The 14,818-nt window shown below is 44.1% G+C and overlaps 2 protein-coding genes across 11 annotated transcripts in view; one reads left to right on the top strand and one right to left on the bottom strand.

Moving 5' to 3' along the window:
* The window catches only part of LOC309620745 (uncharacterized protein), a 37,175-nt gene extending 32,428 nt beyond the window's left edge, over nucleotides 1–4,747 (bottom strand). For 4 of the 5 annotated variants that reach the window (XR_014239600.1, XM_082377617.1, XM_082377619.1 and 1 more), the window contains exon 1: nucleotides 4,272–4,747. Coding sequence is in view for 3 of the 5 variants with exons in the window: in XM_082377617.1 (XP_082233743.1) it covers nucleotides 4,272–4,545 (274 nt within the window). In the remaining 2 variants the exon portion in view is untranslated. The remainder of the gene's footprint in view (nucleotides 1–4,271) is intronic. The other variant, XR_014239601.1, reaches the window with a different exon arrangement.
* The window catches only part of LOC309620715 (uncharacterized protein), an 84,576-nt gene that overhangs the window by 49,767 nt on the left and 19,991 nt on the right, over nucleotides 1–14,818 (top strand). For 4 of the 6 annotated variants that reach the window (XR_014239598.1, XR_014239599.1, XM_082377585.1 and 1 more), the window contains one exon: nucleotides 10,245–10,360. Coding sequence is in view for 4 of the 6 variants with exons in the window: in XM_082377585.1 (XP_082233711.1) it covers nucleotides 10,245–10,360 (116 nt within the window). In the remaining 2 variants the exon portion in view is untranslated. Of the gene's footprint in view, nucleotides 1–10,244; nucleotide 14,818 lie in introns of those variants that run through there. The other 2 variants (XM_082377584.1, XM_082377582.1) reach the window with 2 other exon arrangements.

Here is a 14,818-nt window from a genome sequence, read left to right as displayed (position 1 = left end):
GAAGGGGCACGCGGCCAAATGCCCGCAGAACCCCGGCCTGGCCTCCTTCGGAGCAGCTTCCTCTAGGCCCGCCCAGACGTGGCGGCCACCAGGGTCCACCGAGACTCCACTTCCTGTAGCCCCACACGCCAGGCGGCCGGGCTGTGCGCCCTGTGCCACTGCCCGTCTCTGGAGCCTCCACGGCACCGCCGGGCCTTGGGCCATGCTTCCCGCCCCTTCCCAGGCGGAGCTCGGAGCTCTTGACTTCCCGGGGCCACTGTCCAGTGTTCCCGACTTCAATCCCTTGTCACTCCTCCCCAGGAAGGGACGGTACAGGGTTCGCGGGATCGGCGGACCCGTTCCTCTTGATGGCAGTATTGCACCACGAACGGCAACCTGCCCTTCCCCTTCCCCTCCCCCAGGCCCTCTCCCTCTGCCCTTTGCCGAGGGAAAAACGAAATGCCAACCCCTGCCCAACCTGGCAAAAGCAAGATGGCTCATCAACCTGGCCACTTCAGAGGGGCGCGCCTCAACGTCTGGCCCTCCATCCTGCGGGGCCTCCTCTCTGTGGCGTCTCAGCGCAGTGTGCTTGGCATCTGGGAATGAGTTCCTCTTGATGGCAGTGTTGCACCAGAAATGCCATTCTGCCCTTCCTCACCACCCCCTCCCCCGTCTCCTAGACCTGTCCTTGTGCCCCTTTGTGAGGGGAAAAATACACCAACTCCAGTCCAACCTGCCTCCAACATGGCGGCTCACCGTTTTGGCCAAATTTGGGTAGCACTTCCACATTTGGATGAGCAGAGCCTCATCCCTGTTTGGTCCTCTTAGCCTGCCTCCTGGCCAGAAAAGGAAAGGTTCCTCATCCAGGTAGCTAGCAGTGGATCTGAACCTAGTCCCTATCCGTTCCTGTGTGTTTAGCACTGGAGTAGGGCAAGAGACCTCAGCAGATGCACCACACGTGGTCCTAGCCCCTGCTTACTAGTGCTAGCTGAGGTACAGTCTAGAGTCACAGAGAGGCCAGCCTGATGGTTTTACACACAGGTCAGTCCAGAGGAGGTAGATTCCATATCAGAGACACCAAAGGAACCAGTGTTGGTGGAGGGTCACTCTGTTTACCACTGTTTAACACAATGCCAGGAATTAAATATAAATTGCTCTAAATCAGTGTTAAAAGCCCTATCTTTAGGTAATGCCAAGTCTAGCATTTCCTTTTTAAAAACATTTTATGGCTTCCCCCACCCGCCCACCCAATCACTAATGTATTTGTTCTGCCTCATAAAAGAACAAATAATATCAGTGGAAGTCTCTCCAGAAGAAAATCATCAGTATTTGGTAACCTTTTGTTTCAACAGAGAAGATGTTTATCCCTTTTACTAGGCAATGCAAAGGAAGGGTAATGCAAATATATTACGGTTGTTTTGTTTTGACCCTTTTAATAATGTCTGGGTCTTAATCTCCAGAGTTTCTTAAGCCCATCTTGTTATGTATTGGGAAGGATGTCTCTACCCTTTCATTATACATTTATTGAGATATTCATCCTCTTCTGGAATCACCGGATCAAAGTCTGTTATCAATACTTCTTGTCCATCATGATCAACTGAGCCCCTAATTCCTTGTTTCCAATTGATTTCAAGTTCCTCCTGTCTGGAAAGACACCTGGGACCTCAAGCAGACAGGCCTCTTTATATGTCCGGGTGTTAACTTTGGTCAAAAGGGCACAGTTATATCACCTTGCTCACAGCCTTGGGTAGGGAGTTTGTGTGGGTCAGGACCTAGTCACTGGCTTAATAAATAGGAGGGGCTCAGCATCCTTTCCACTTAACATTAACTTGCAAAATGTTTAGAAATCTTAGAAGTGTGTAAAAAAAGGGAAATCAAGGGTTTCGGTATCCCTATAACGAGGTGTTTTAAAAAATTAGTGACACTAGACTGCAACAGTGCGCCTAAGAGGGAAAACATTTCAGAGACATTGATTTTTAACTTCTTCTTCCCCGACTTTACCCACCCAGTGCTCAAACATCCAACACTCGGAGGGGTACGTTTCACAAAGTTCTAACCTTTCGAAGGGTTGATTACAATATGGAAAATATACCATTCACTGAAACCGAGAAAATTAACAAAAGTCCTGACAATCAAGTGCTCTACGAATGTTTTTTATAAGCCAATTCCATGAATAAATATCCAGTTAGAAACAAAGTTTACAGGATTTTAAATTATCAATGGTGAAAGATTATATGCTTAGGGTAATGTTAATACACACATGGAAATCTACAGGAGGAACACTTTAAAATTCCCGTAGGACAGACAAGTAGACTTAAACAAGAATAAAGATGTACTACATTCTCGGATAAACAGACTTAGACTCAAGAACATTAACAATTCTTCATCAGTTAATCAAGCAATCCATTCTAATCCCAAAGAAAATCCAAAAGGCTTTTGAACACTTTGTTATTTTCCACTGTTAATAAGGGAAAACAAACAGGCAGAGATATCCAGGAGAGTTATGACAATGAATAGCCATGTTGTGAGAGAACTAGTCATACCACATGTGAAAATATATAGTAGAACACAAAGTTCAAGAATAGACCTGAAGACATACAAGAATTTAGTATACACTGAGGCAGTCTCCCAAATCAATGAGAGTACAGACAGCCTTGGGACAAAGTGATACCCATCTAGAATAGGCTCATAGTTCCACACCTCTCACAATAAACCACGATGAACTGTACAGGCATCCAAGAATTAAAGGTACAATGCACAGAACCATACAACTACTAGAAGAAGTAATGGGCAAGATTCCTTTATAGCTCGGGAGCAGGAAAAGCCTTTTGTACGCCTGACCCAAAAATCCATTAAAAAAACAAAAAGGATAAATGTGAACACCTAAAATTTACCATGCTAACGAAAAAAGCATAATCGAAGTTAGAAAAGCATTGATAAACGGGAAAAAAGTATTTAATTCACATCAGTAGTCTTCCTAACATAGAGAACAAGCTTCTAGATATCGTTTAAGAGTAACAACCAAGAGAAAAAGACATTACTAGTTCACAGAAAAAGAGCCACAAAAGGCTCTTAAATATACCAAAAGATTCCCCAGCCGCACATATAAAGGAAATACAAACAAAAACTACACTATAACTTCATACAAGGTATGAGTTCCCAACCAAGACCTGCCCTTTCAGAGGGGCCTGTATTACCTGCCATTTCCTCACCTCTCTTGAGTCTGACTTGTCTCAAATCCCCTTTACCCATGAAATGGTTATAATCCCACTGTAAACAAAGTACAGTCCTTTATATGAAAATCCCTGACCCTTTAATTTCGATTGCCCTCTCATGCCATCAAATGTCTACAGAAGTTCTTCGAATTTTTAAATTTTGGTAATAAGGCCAATCTTCTGCCAATTATCAGTAACAAGAAACAAGCATTTGCACGAACACGCACCCTTAACACTGTCATAAAAAAAACTGTGGTTTTTTTTCCTTTTGGAGTTTTTTGTCCACATATAATTTGCTCCCCTTATTCATATTTTGTATTATTACCATGAACTTTTATCTTTGATAACCTGAAATTATTTCTTTAAAAAGCTTCATTGCTTCTTTCATTAATAAAAGGCCTCCTGTTACTGCACAGAACTGTAAATAGATAAAAAACATTAACCACCAGTATTCCCATCACTTGCAGAAACCCTGAAAATCTGGGGGTTTAATCTTCCATGTGGTTAAATGCATACGTGAAAATGGAGCTAGAACTTCTTTAGGTCAAAAATTCACGAAAGGAAATGTTACTTCTCTAGGGATACATTCCGGGCAGCCCAGTCCCTGTCGGCAGCGCACTCAATCCCACCCAACCAAGCCGACCCTCCTGCGGCCACGTAAATGGGGAGGGAAGGAAGAAGGAGCTGGCGGCCCCGCGCTCTCCTCCTGCCCTCCCCGCCCTCTGGCCACAGGGAACCGCTTCCCTAGGGGCTCTACTTGGACGCTCTCCCTACTGGCGCCAGTGCACAGAACTCAGGCGGCGGTACAATCCCGGCGCCCACGCTCAGCCAGCCTCGCCTAAACGCCAGACCCCGGCCGGGCCCACGCGGCGCCCCCTCGGCCCGTCCCCGCCTCCCCCCGAGCCGGCCAGGATGCAGCGACCATTGGCCTACGGCGCACGCCAGGCATACGCTGCCCAGACGCTAGAGGACGGGGAGGGCCCCCGGGATCAGAACGGCTGCCGGACGGAGCCCAGCCCCCGGCCCCGCGTCGCCCCGCGTCAGGGAAAGGAAACGAAGGAGGCTGAGGGGACCCACCTGGTTGAAGCCACGCTCCGGCGGGACAAGCCCGGTCAGTTCTGAACCTTGCGCGGGGGCCGGCGGGACTCGACGGCGCCCCACGCCCACCCCTGCCGTAAAGCGGCGCCTGCGTGGCCCCGCGTAGACGACCCCCACCCCGCCCCCTGTCGTCGGCGTCTCCTCGGAGAAGCCCGGGAGGTGGGGCGCGGCGGGGGGGAGGGCGAGGGGGAGAGGAGGGGTTGGGAATCCGGGTTCCTCGGTGTTGGCCCCGCCCAGGGGAGGGGTGGGACATCCTCAATTGGTCCCAGGTGCCGAGAGGCGGGAGAGGGGAGCTTGGGAAAGTCTGCGAGGAAACCTCCCGTGTTTCGCTCTCTGCTCGGGAGGACCAACTTGTCCCCCTTGTAGGGGCCTTGCCGCCAACGATGTATGCGAAGGAACAGTAAAACGGAAATTTTACCGTTCAACGGTCGCAAGACTATTTAGAGGAAAAAAGTGTAAGTACACTTGCAAACGATGTGACGAGTTTGTATCCTTCATATGCTTGAGGTTACTAATACTTGAATTGCTCCCTCCTCAGGTGGGAGGCAGAGTCCCAAGAGCAGGCCCTGCCTGCGCCCCGTCACCTCCCGCTCTTTGCCAGGGACCTGCTAGGGAGCCCGCGCCTCTGAAGCGGTTTTCCCGGGGCTGCTGCAGGTGGTGTCCACACCGCCTAGGTGGGTGGGGGGGATGTGCTGCGTCCGAAGGAGTCGCAGCGACTCGCAGGTTTCTCCTGCCTGGCGGGCGCCTTGACTTGTTGTTTCCTGTTGAGAAAAGGAACACGCTCCTCTAGAGAAATAACCTTCACATCAAGGAGACACATGTAGCATAGAGAGGAAAAGGAAGATGACAGGTGATGCCGCCACTCAGAGACGAGGGGTGTTAAACTGGGGCCTGTATCCACCCAGTAGCTTGTTCCCTGCAGAGGGGTGCAGCGGAGGAGAGAGAGCACGGGAGAGAGATTCAAAGACAGACCTTCAGAAACAACTGTCTCTAGGATCGTGGGTAACCGGCAGCTTTCTGGTGACTAAAACGGTCGAGACTGTGAAGATGCTTTTGTTAACTCTTTCTTTCCATTGACAAATGTAATTATTGCTTGGTTATTTCTTAAGAAAAAACATCTCCAGAAATACAGAAGTTTTTCAAGGGAGAACCGAAGTCACCCCTGCCCCTATCCACTCCCCAGTGTAATCACCCTTCCAAGAAACACTTAAAAGAAATCCATGGGCTCTGCAACGACCCCAGGGCAGCACAACTGGCCTGCTGACTGCCCCTAACTCCTCAGGATTTCCTGCCTCCATTCTGCTCCCCGACTGAGCACCTGCACAGGCCCAGGCCCCCCAAGACCGCCTGCTGTCCGGCTAGTCCCAGCCTTGGCTCAGGCTCTGACTCACAGCGCCTTTTCTCACCCATTCCCTGCTGTTTGGGCAGAGCTGGTGGGAATTTCCAGGGCAGAAGGGAGGAGGACAGTGAGGACCCTGAGGTGCTTAGTTCTGGCCAGGCAGCTGCCTTTTTGCATTTCAGGTCACCACAGGAAAATCTCACAAAGCGCAGCTGCCTTCAACTCCTAGGGAGTGAAGGGAGGGCTTCATGCTCTGCTACAACTTGCCCGCCTTGTTGAGGGTGGAAAGTGAAGAGAGCTTCCACCTCCTCGCCACGCGGAATTACCTGACCAGTCCCTGGGCTCTGGATCTCAGCTGCCCCTCTGGATTCCTCTGTGAGTTTCTTTTCCTTCACTCTAGGGAGTAGTGGCTGTTTCTCCATGCAGAGATCCAAGTCAAAGTCTTTTTTCTGTCTCCATTCCCTGGATGAACACAGATGCAATAACTACTCATTGTGCCAGGAAATCGAGGTCCAAAGAGGCTACGTGGCTTTGCCAGTGTGAACCAGGAGTGGTTCACACACACAAGGGGCGGGGGGGGGGGGTGGGGGGGTGGGGACGGGGGCGTCTCATGCTGCAAATCCATTGCTCTCTCCATGCAAATGGCCACTGAGGGCAAGAGAAGATGTTCAACGTCATTAGTCATTAGGGAGACCAACATCAGAATCACAAGAGATACCACTTGACGTCTACCAGGGCAGCTGTAATTTAAAAAATGGAAAATAAGAAGTGTAATAAGGATGTGCAGGAATTGAACCCCTCATACACTGGCTGGTGGGAATGTAAAATGGTGCGGACACCGTGTAAAGCAGTTCGGCACTTCCACCAAAAGTTAAACATAGAGTGACCACATGACCAGCAAGTCCACTCCTAGACACGTATCCCAGAGAACTGAAAACATTCAAACAAAAACTTGTACGTCAACGTTTACGGCAGCCTTATTCACAAAGCCAAAATGGGGGAAGCAACCCAAATGTCCATCGACTGATGAATTTTTAAACAAAATATGCTATACCCTTACCATGAGTTTTTATTTAGCCATAATATGGAATGAAGTAGTGATACGTGCTGAAATACGGATGAATCTTGGAAACATTATGATACATGAAAAAAGCTAGACACCAAAGAACACACATTGTAAGATCTGATTCACGTGAAGTACCCAGAACAGGCAGATCTACAGAGAGAAAAAATCCACGCGTGGTTGCCATAGGGCTAGTGAGAAGGGAACGTTAGGAGGAAAACTTTTTCTCTACCGTCTTAGGTTCAACTGGCTAGGGGCCTGAAAATTAATTATCGGTAAATTAATCGGAGAAAAGTTTATTTACCATGAAGGAGCTTTCAGATGAAGAGGCTCCCTAGACGGCTAGAGATAGGGGTTTATAGACCAACTTCGCAAGGGGGCTTGGTGGATCAGGACTTCAAAGGATGGAAGGGTCTGATGAGGCTTATTTACACCATCTTCTGGAATGTTCTCATGTCCAAGATCAGGCCTCCCTGCTTAGAGACACGCCCCCCCCGTGTGGGTGGGGTTGTGGCAGCTGTCTCTTATAAAGTTCTGCTTTAGCCAGATAAGGGCAGTTCAGAGAAGACTTATTTCTGCCTCTGTTGTAGCTCAGATGTTTTCAATTTGAAGTAATCTTTGTACCATTCAGGCCGGTTTCAGTCCCATCCCGAGAATAGGGAACGGCAGATAATAAGTATGGACTTCCTTTTGGGGGTGATGAAAATGTCCTAAAATTTATTGTGGTCACGGGCCCACAACTGTCTGACTATAGTAAAAATCAGTGACTAGTACATTTTAACATTGTGGATTACATGGTACATGAATAGCATATCAAACATTTAAAAAGCAAGCCAACACATACACTTAATAAAATTTCAGTAAAAGGTAGATGGTACATTTTACAATGTGGGTGAATCAAGGTGAGAATAGTACAACCCACCGATCAACCCCCGTCTCCCCGGCCAGGGGAAACTTTTTGTTTCCCATCAAAAGTGTGGGAAACAGCGCGGGTGTTCTGATGTGATACAATTGACACTGTACAGTACAGTGCAATCTGATACTCCTGTTGTATCATATAGGAGTACAAAGCATCAAGTCTAAAATGTGCCTGCTAAGGGACATTTCCCTGGTGGCGCGGTGGGTTAAGAATCCACCTGCCAACCCAGGGGACACGGGTTCGAGCCCTGGTCCGGGAAGATCGCACATGCCGCGGAGCAACTAAGCCCGTGCGCCACAACTACTGAGCCTGCGCTCTAGAGCCCGCGAGCCACAACTGCTGAGCCCGCGTGCCACAACTACCGAAGCCCGCGCGCCTACAGCGCGTGCTCTGCAACAAAGAGAAGCCACCGCACGCCGCAACTAGGGAGGGCCTGCGCGCGGCGGCGAAGACCCAACGCAGCCAATAAATAGATAAATAAATAAATTTATAAAATGTTCCTGCTAAAATAACTGAGCCTGAATCTAACCATACCCAGAGATCTCACTACGGGTTATTCTGTTTCTACTGGAACATGTTCAGGACAGGATGCATATAGAGTAACACTGAATGTGAGTAATTCTACAGGACAAATAATCTAGTCTTTTCATCAAAGGAATAGCAAAGAAAAAACGGGGAGGGGCTGTTATAGATGAAAAGAGGACTAAGTCCTATTTCAGCGAATGCTATGTAAGATACTTCTTTGGATCCTAATAAGAACAAATCAAATTTAAGAGAGATATTTAGGTCAAATAGATACATTGGACATGGATGGTTTCCTGTGGCATTAGGGAATAATTGTAATTTTTCTTCGATGTAATGACGGTATTTTGGTTATGTTTTTTTAAAGCCCTGTTTGTTATAGTTTATGTTACCGCAGAGTATGTGGAGGAAATAACTTCTTTGGGTTTACACACGAAGTCGTAGGATATCTGGAATATGCTTTGGAATATGCTAGAAAAAAAAAAACAAATAAATCTTAAGTGGCAAAACGCTGACTGTTGAAGCTCCTTGACCGACATACAGAATTCTGGATATATTGTTCTATCGGCTTTGTTTGAAATGATCCGTGATACAGAGCTAAAAATATCCACAAAAGCAACTGTGCCAACCAACACTGATAAAGTAATCGTGTTTTGAGTATGTTATTGAGTAATATGGGTGAAAACACCAACCTAAAAGAGTTGATTCTGGTTGCATTTACAGAGCTGTAATCGGTTGTGTCTCCAGTTAGGACTGGAAACAGGTGGTTTTTGTTTTAAGTACTGTAGAATTATCCAACCACTTCATTAAAGCGTAGGGTATCTATTTTTAATGATCTCTTGTGTGAGAATGTAAATACGGGGAGGAGATTCTGAAAGACGCACACTCTACAGGTGACAGGGTCAGCTCTGGGAATGGCATGAACATTAGGGCTGGTGGCCAAAGGTGACCTTCATCATTTGCTGAGCACCTACTATGTGCCAGATGCTACTGTTCTTCGTGCTGGACATACAGACACGAAAGAGACCTAAAGTCCTTGCTCACATGGGGCTCACATTCTAGTGGGGGAGACTGAAAAGTAAGCTCAATAAGACCCACGTGTATTATAATGACGCGTGCTGTGCAGCACACGAAGGCAGGGAAGGGGAATAGGTCTGGGGGAGGGATCTGCACCTGCAGGTAGGTTGTATGGAGAAGGCCTCACTGAGAAGGGGACATAAAGACCTGAAGGAAGAGACGGGGTGGGGTGGGGGGGACCCTGTGGACATCTGGGGGATGATCCTCTGAGGATCATATCCTGTGTGCCTCTTACTAATGTTATGCTGTTAAATCATTTAGACACTTACAAATAGTCATTGACCCTCCAGTTTTGAAGCAGGAGGCGCTGTGGTGTATTTCTGTCCGTTTGGAATTGGTCAGGGTTAGGGCCACACAATTACCTTGATGAGGATACGGTTGAAGACCTTAGCCACTTTGAATAAATCGAGGTTCTAGCCATGCATACTAAGTGTGTGCTCCTATAAAATGGATCTTTTTGGAATACGTGTAGAGATTGGTCCCTACAGAGCATCTTGCTGAAGTGGCTCGGTCCACTTCTGTAAGTTGTTTATAGCTACGCGACTGACAGTGCTGAACAAAACCCAAACTGTCATTTGCCCCTTGGGCCAGGACGCTCATCCCTCGTGGAAATCAATCAGTTATAAGTGGGAGAACATTTCTGTATCTGTGGCTGTAGGGCTGACAGTTTATTTATTTGTTTCACTAACCTCAGGGACAGTAGGTTAGGGAAGCAGAAAGGCTGATCCGGTATCTCTGACCACAAGCCTCAATGCCAGCAAATTACCATATGAAGTGACCAAATGGTCACAGTGGATTACGTCACAGTGGGTTTGCAGTATAAAGTCCAGACCATCTGTAGCTGTAGGCTTATTTCTCCTAAGGGTAGGCAGTGGCTGGATGGGGGTCTTTTGCAGAACTAGGAAAAGGCTGGTGTGTTTTTGTTTTGTTTTGTTCCTTTGTTTTTTACTTTTTTCACGCTGAATTCTTACTTAGGGAAATTAATCTGTATCTGTGGCCAAGGTATTCAACAATACGTTCTTTCCTTTTCAGGTCACAGTTTGGTAAGAAGATCCAAGGGCACGATCAACAGCTCGTGCACTGCCTTGGTGTGGACCCAGAGTTCAAGCACAGACGAAGATCAGACACTGACTTCACACTTCTGATAGGTACGCAGTACAGCCCTCAGTTGTGCTTTGATTCTGTTTCCCCCTTCTGTACAATAGGCTCCCCTCTCAAGGCAGGTCTCTCACCGAACTTCCTCTTGTTAGTGTCTGGCTAGCACCACGTCCAGGTATACTCAGTCCCTGTAATTGTTCATCGTGATGATCAGGAGAGTTCTGCCTGTGCGATTCAAATATCAACCTATCTGGTAAGTTCCAACACCCCTGAACTCAGTTGAAACTCGAAGCCCAGAAAAGGCCATTATTTTACTAGAGCCGATTTCACACATCTGATAGGTATGGAACATAACTCCCAGGTGTACTTTGTGTTTTACCCCCTTGCTTTTTACAAAGGCGACTTTCTGAAATGTTTTAATCCAGTTTATACTGGTGCCATGGAGGCACGTTCTTCACGCTCAAGACTGAGCAAAGGCAGGGTTAGTTCGGTAACCTGGGACCTTTTAAAGCTATAAAAAATAGCCCGACATTTTCATAAACCCTAGAGCTAGGAAAGAATTTGAGGGGATCCTGTTTGTCCCCTGGATTGCTGAGAAAAGGACCTTCTGTCATCCTACACTGGAATCTCGTGAGAAGGATGATGTGAAGCTTCTCATGTGAAATGTACCTTGCTATATATATAGCGCCTCCTAGTTTAAGAAGTTTTTTTTATACCGTATTGAAATCTCCATTGGTAAGGATCCAGATACACTCAAAGGATACCAAAGGATACACTCATTTGTCGATTCTTTACAGGAGGAAAACTAGAGCTGTCAAATGCCAATTCTATAGTATTCTTCTGGTCTACAGCACAGGGCAGGCTCAGTAATAATGAAAGAGGAATAGCTTATTATTGTTTATGATGTGTTGTTCTTTTGTGATTTTAACAGTAATACACCCGTAGGTGATTTAGAAAGTTATACAGGTTTGATGGGGGAGTCATAAGGGACTGTTTTCCAGTAGTTGTGCTGGCTGATCACCTCTTATGGACCATACCATTGGCACGCTCTCCTGTTGATGTGGGTGAGCGGGTCAGGGTTCAGCAGACACTGGCTTCGTGTGCTGTATGCCAGCTTTTTATGACGACTGTGTTCTGTGAATCAGCATTTGGGGCAGGGAGAGATGAGGGGACCAGAGACGGTAGTCAGCATCATAACCCCCTCATGACCTCATCAACCTGCCACCTCTGATCTTGAACACATCCTTGTACTTCTCCAGGTTTTGATATCTCTAACTAATTTCTGGGTAAATCCATGAAAAGTTCCTACATATTTATGGTCAAGGACCTTTTCGAGAAGCTGATGAATACTGTGGAAATTAATTTTTTAAAAATGCATATCTGTACATACATACACAAATTAGCAGCTACTTCAGGAAGTTTAAGGAAACCTATGGACCTCTCTTAAGAGCACCTAGACTTAGGGAGTTCACTGTCTCTTCCAATTTCACACATCTGTGGTTCTAGTGCCTCCCACCATTCAAATCATATCAGGCCCCTGCCTGAAGCTCTCCAATAATTTCCCATTGAAATTAGAATGAAAATATTTACCAAGCATGGCCAGCAATGAACAAGATCGGGCTGCTCTTTTGCCCTGATCACTCAACCTCTTTTCTCCTTGGTTACTTTGCCCTAGACACACAGGTATGTTCCTTCTGAGCTTTATTAACAGGAGTATAATAGGCAGAAGATAAACTGCCCTGTTTACAGTGTACATCTTGATAACTATTGACATATGTTCCACCTGAGAGATGATCACCACACTCAGAATAATGAACACATCCATCACACCCAAAAAAGTTTTTGCTTCCTTGGTGTGTATAGTAATGACAACTACATTTTGCTCCAAAGAGGTTCTCTAGTTATTTATTTCATCCTTAACTAGGGGTAATTTATTATTAAAGCAATTTCATGTATATTAAGAAACATGTACCCAAAGTGTTTGAATGTTCCTGAGAAGTTCCTTTCTTTATGTAGTTGGTATTTTCTGCCGTAGATCAAATGTTACTGAAGTGAAAGTTTTCACAGAAATCTTGAGTTAATGGGTGTTATTGTATATCCTCCCATTGCTGCTTTTGGTTTAAGGGTCATTTTGAGTCTTCGTCATTATAAATGTGGATTCATTGGCACATTTCCACCCATAATGAATCATGAAACAAATTTTAATTTCTGTAATCATAAAAGTTAAAAAGTATTTGGAATCCTTTAAAAATGGTGAGAATGTGGTCAAAATATATTCATGAATACTTGGTTATTGTCCTCGACAAACCTAGTGTTAAATTCATTCAGTTAGCTAAGCGAAATGTAGTAGCTTATGCTCTATATGTGTACATGTCAGTTTCTGTTTAGTGTCAATTGACTTAAAAATGATAGTCGGCATAGTAAAATTATAGGCTTGCCACCTTTTGCCTGAGGGAACTGACATAATAATCTCTAATTGCTTGTGTTTAACCTTAATTGATTGTTTTGTGGACTGGGCAAAAGTTGAGGAAAATTGTTAACAACAGCAATGGAAATTTCCAAAAATGTTTAAGGCTTATTAAATATTGATATGATTATTTTACTCAATTTAATCACATTACATATACTCTCCTCTATCTTTTGTGAGACTTTCAAAATGTTTTTTCAGTTATACAGTACTTTACCTTTCTGGATCCATAACCACATATATTGAATTATTGGTAGATATTGATTTTTTGGTAGTGCAATAGTGAAGCACTGTAAACAAGTGAAATGTCTATCAATTGGCAAGTGGTTAAAGAAATATATTATACAGCCTGACAAACTGTGAAATATGTGTTTGGGTTTCTTTGTGAACATATGCCTTCATTTCTATTGACGTATAATTTACTATTGTAAAACTCACTTTCAAAGTGTACAAAACTGAGTTTTGATAAATGTATATAGTCATGTAACCACTATCACAATCAAGATATGAAATATTTCTATGACCCCAGAAAGTTCTCTGGTTCCTTTCTAGTCAGTGATCTCACTCTACTTCCATCCCTTGGAACTACTGATCTAGTTTCATGTAGTTCTGTCTTTTTTAAAAATAATATACATGGAATCATAACGTAATGATCCTTTTGTTTCTGGCTTCTTTCACTTAGCACAATGCTTTTGAGATTCATCCATGGCATTGCATATATCAGTGGTTCATTCATTTTTATTGTTGAGAAGTATTCTAATGTACTGATATATGACAATTTGTTTATTCATCAGTTGCTGGACATTTGGATTGTTTGAAGGATTTGGTGTTTCTGAAAATCGTTACAGGAAAATTTTATATCTTCATATAGATTTGAGTTACAGAATAGAATCCATCTATTTCAACCTAAAGGATTCCTTTTAACATTTCTTGTAGGGCAGATTTAGTGGTAATGAACTCTCTCAGCTGTCGTTTGTCTTAGAATGTGTTAATTTCTCTCTCATTTTTGAAGGACAGTTTTTACCAGATATAGAAATCTCGGTTGACAGTTTTTTTCTTTCAACAACTTAAACATATCATCCCACTTCCTTTCGGCTTGCTAGATTTCTGCTGGCAAATCTGCTGATAATCGTATCCCTTTTAAGTGACAAGTTGCTTTTCTCTTGCTGCTTTCAAGATTCTGTCATTGACTTTAGACAGTTTGATTACAGTGTGTCTCAATATGATTTTCTTTTGTTTTATCCTACTTCAAAGTTCATTAAACTTGTTGGATTTGTAGGCTAAAATCTTTTATCAAATTTTGGAAATTTTCAGCCATTATTTCTTCAAATAATCTCTCTGCCCTTTTAGCTTGCTGTTTTTCTGGGACTGCCATAATGCATATATTGGTCTACTTAATGATATCTGATAAGTCATTTAAGCTCTGTTTACTTTTCTTTATTCCTTTTTCTTTCTATTCCTCAGATTCTGTCATTTGTTTTTCCTAATAAAATAAGGTTACTATAATCTACTGTTCCTTCCTTATCACCTTTAACAGATGTAGAAGAAAAACACTAGCCTTTTTATATTAAAGTGATAAATGAAAGGAAATTAGATTGCTCAAAGGATATGTTTAGAAATAAGCAACCTAAATAATTTCCATTTCATTCCTTCACATTTCTCTTTCTTCAATAGGTAGTTCCTTGTAGAACTGTGAGATAGTTACCTAGTTCTATCTGCTGTGATCTCTAAAGTCACTCTTTTTGATAGCAACAAAATGGTATAACCTCTCCTCCTTTCTCTGTCTCTGCTTAGAGTGACCCCACTTGGCTTCTTTCAATTTTCTAAGTAGAAAATTTCAAATGATACTGCTACTTCATGCAGACTTGCTGAAATTTGAGTTTGCTTTTTCTTTCCATGTGAATGACTTACACAAATGCTTTTGAACAAATGCCAGCTTTATTAATATCTTAATGTTATTTATATCTAGATTTTCTTTCACTTTCACGAAAGCATAGCTGCAATTCTATTAGGTTCTACCAAAAGTTTCATTCCTTTTTCT

This window comes from Balaenoptera borealis (assembly GCF_965194805.1).
Source record: "Balaenoptera borealis genome assembly, chromosome: X".
Classification (NCBI taxonomy): Eukaryota; Metazoa; Chordata; class Mammalia; order Artiodactyla; family Balaenopteridae; genus Balaenoptera; species Balaenoptera borealis.
The sequence above is the reverse complement of the archived record's forward strand: the minus strand, read 5'-3'. Positions and strand labels throughout refer to the sequence as shown.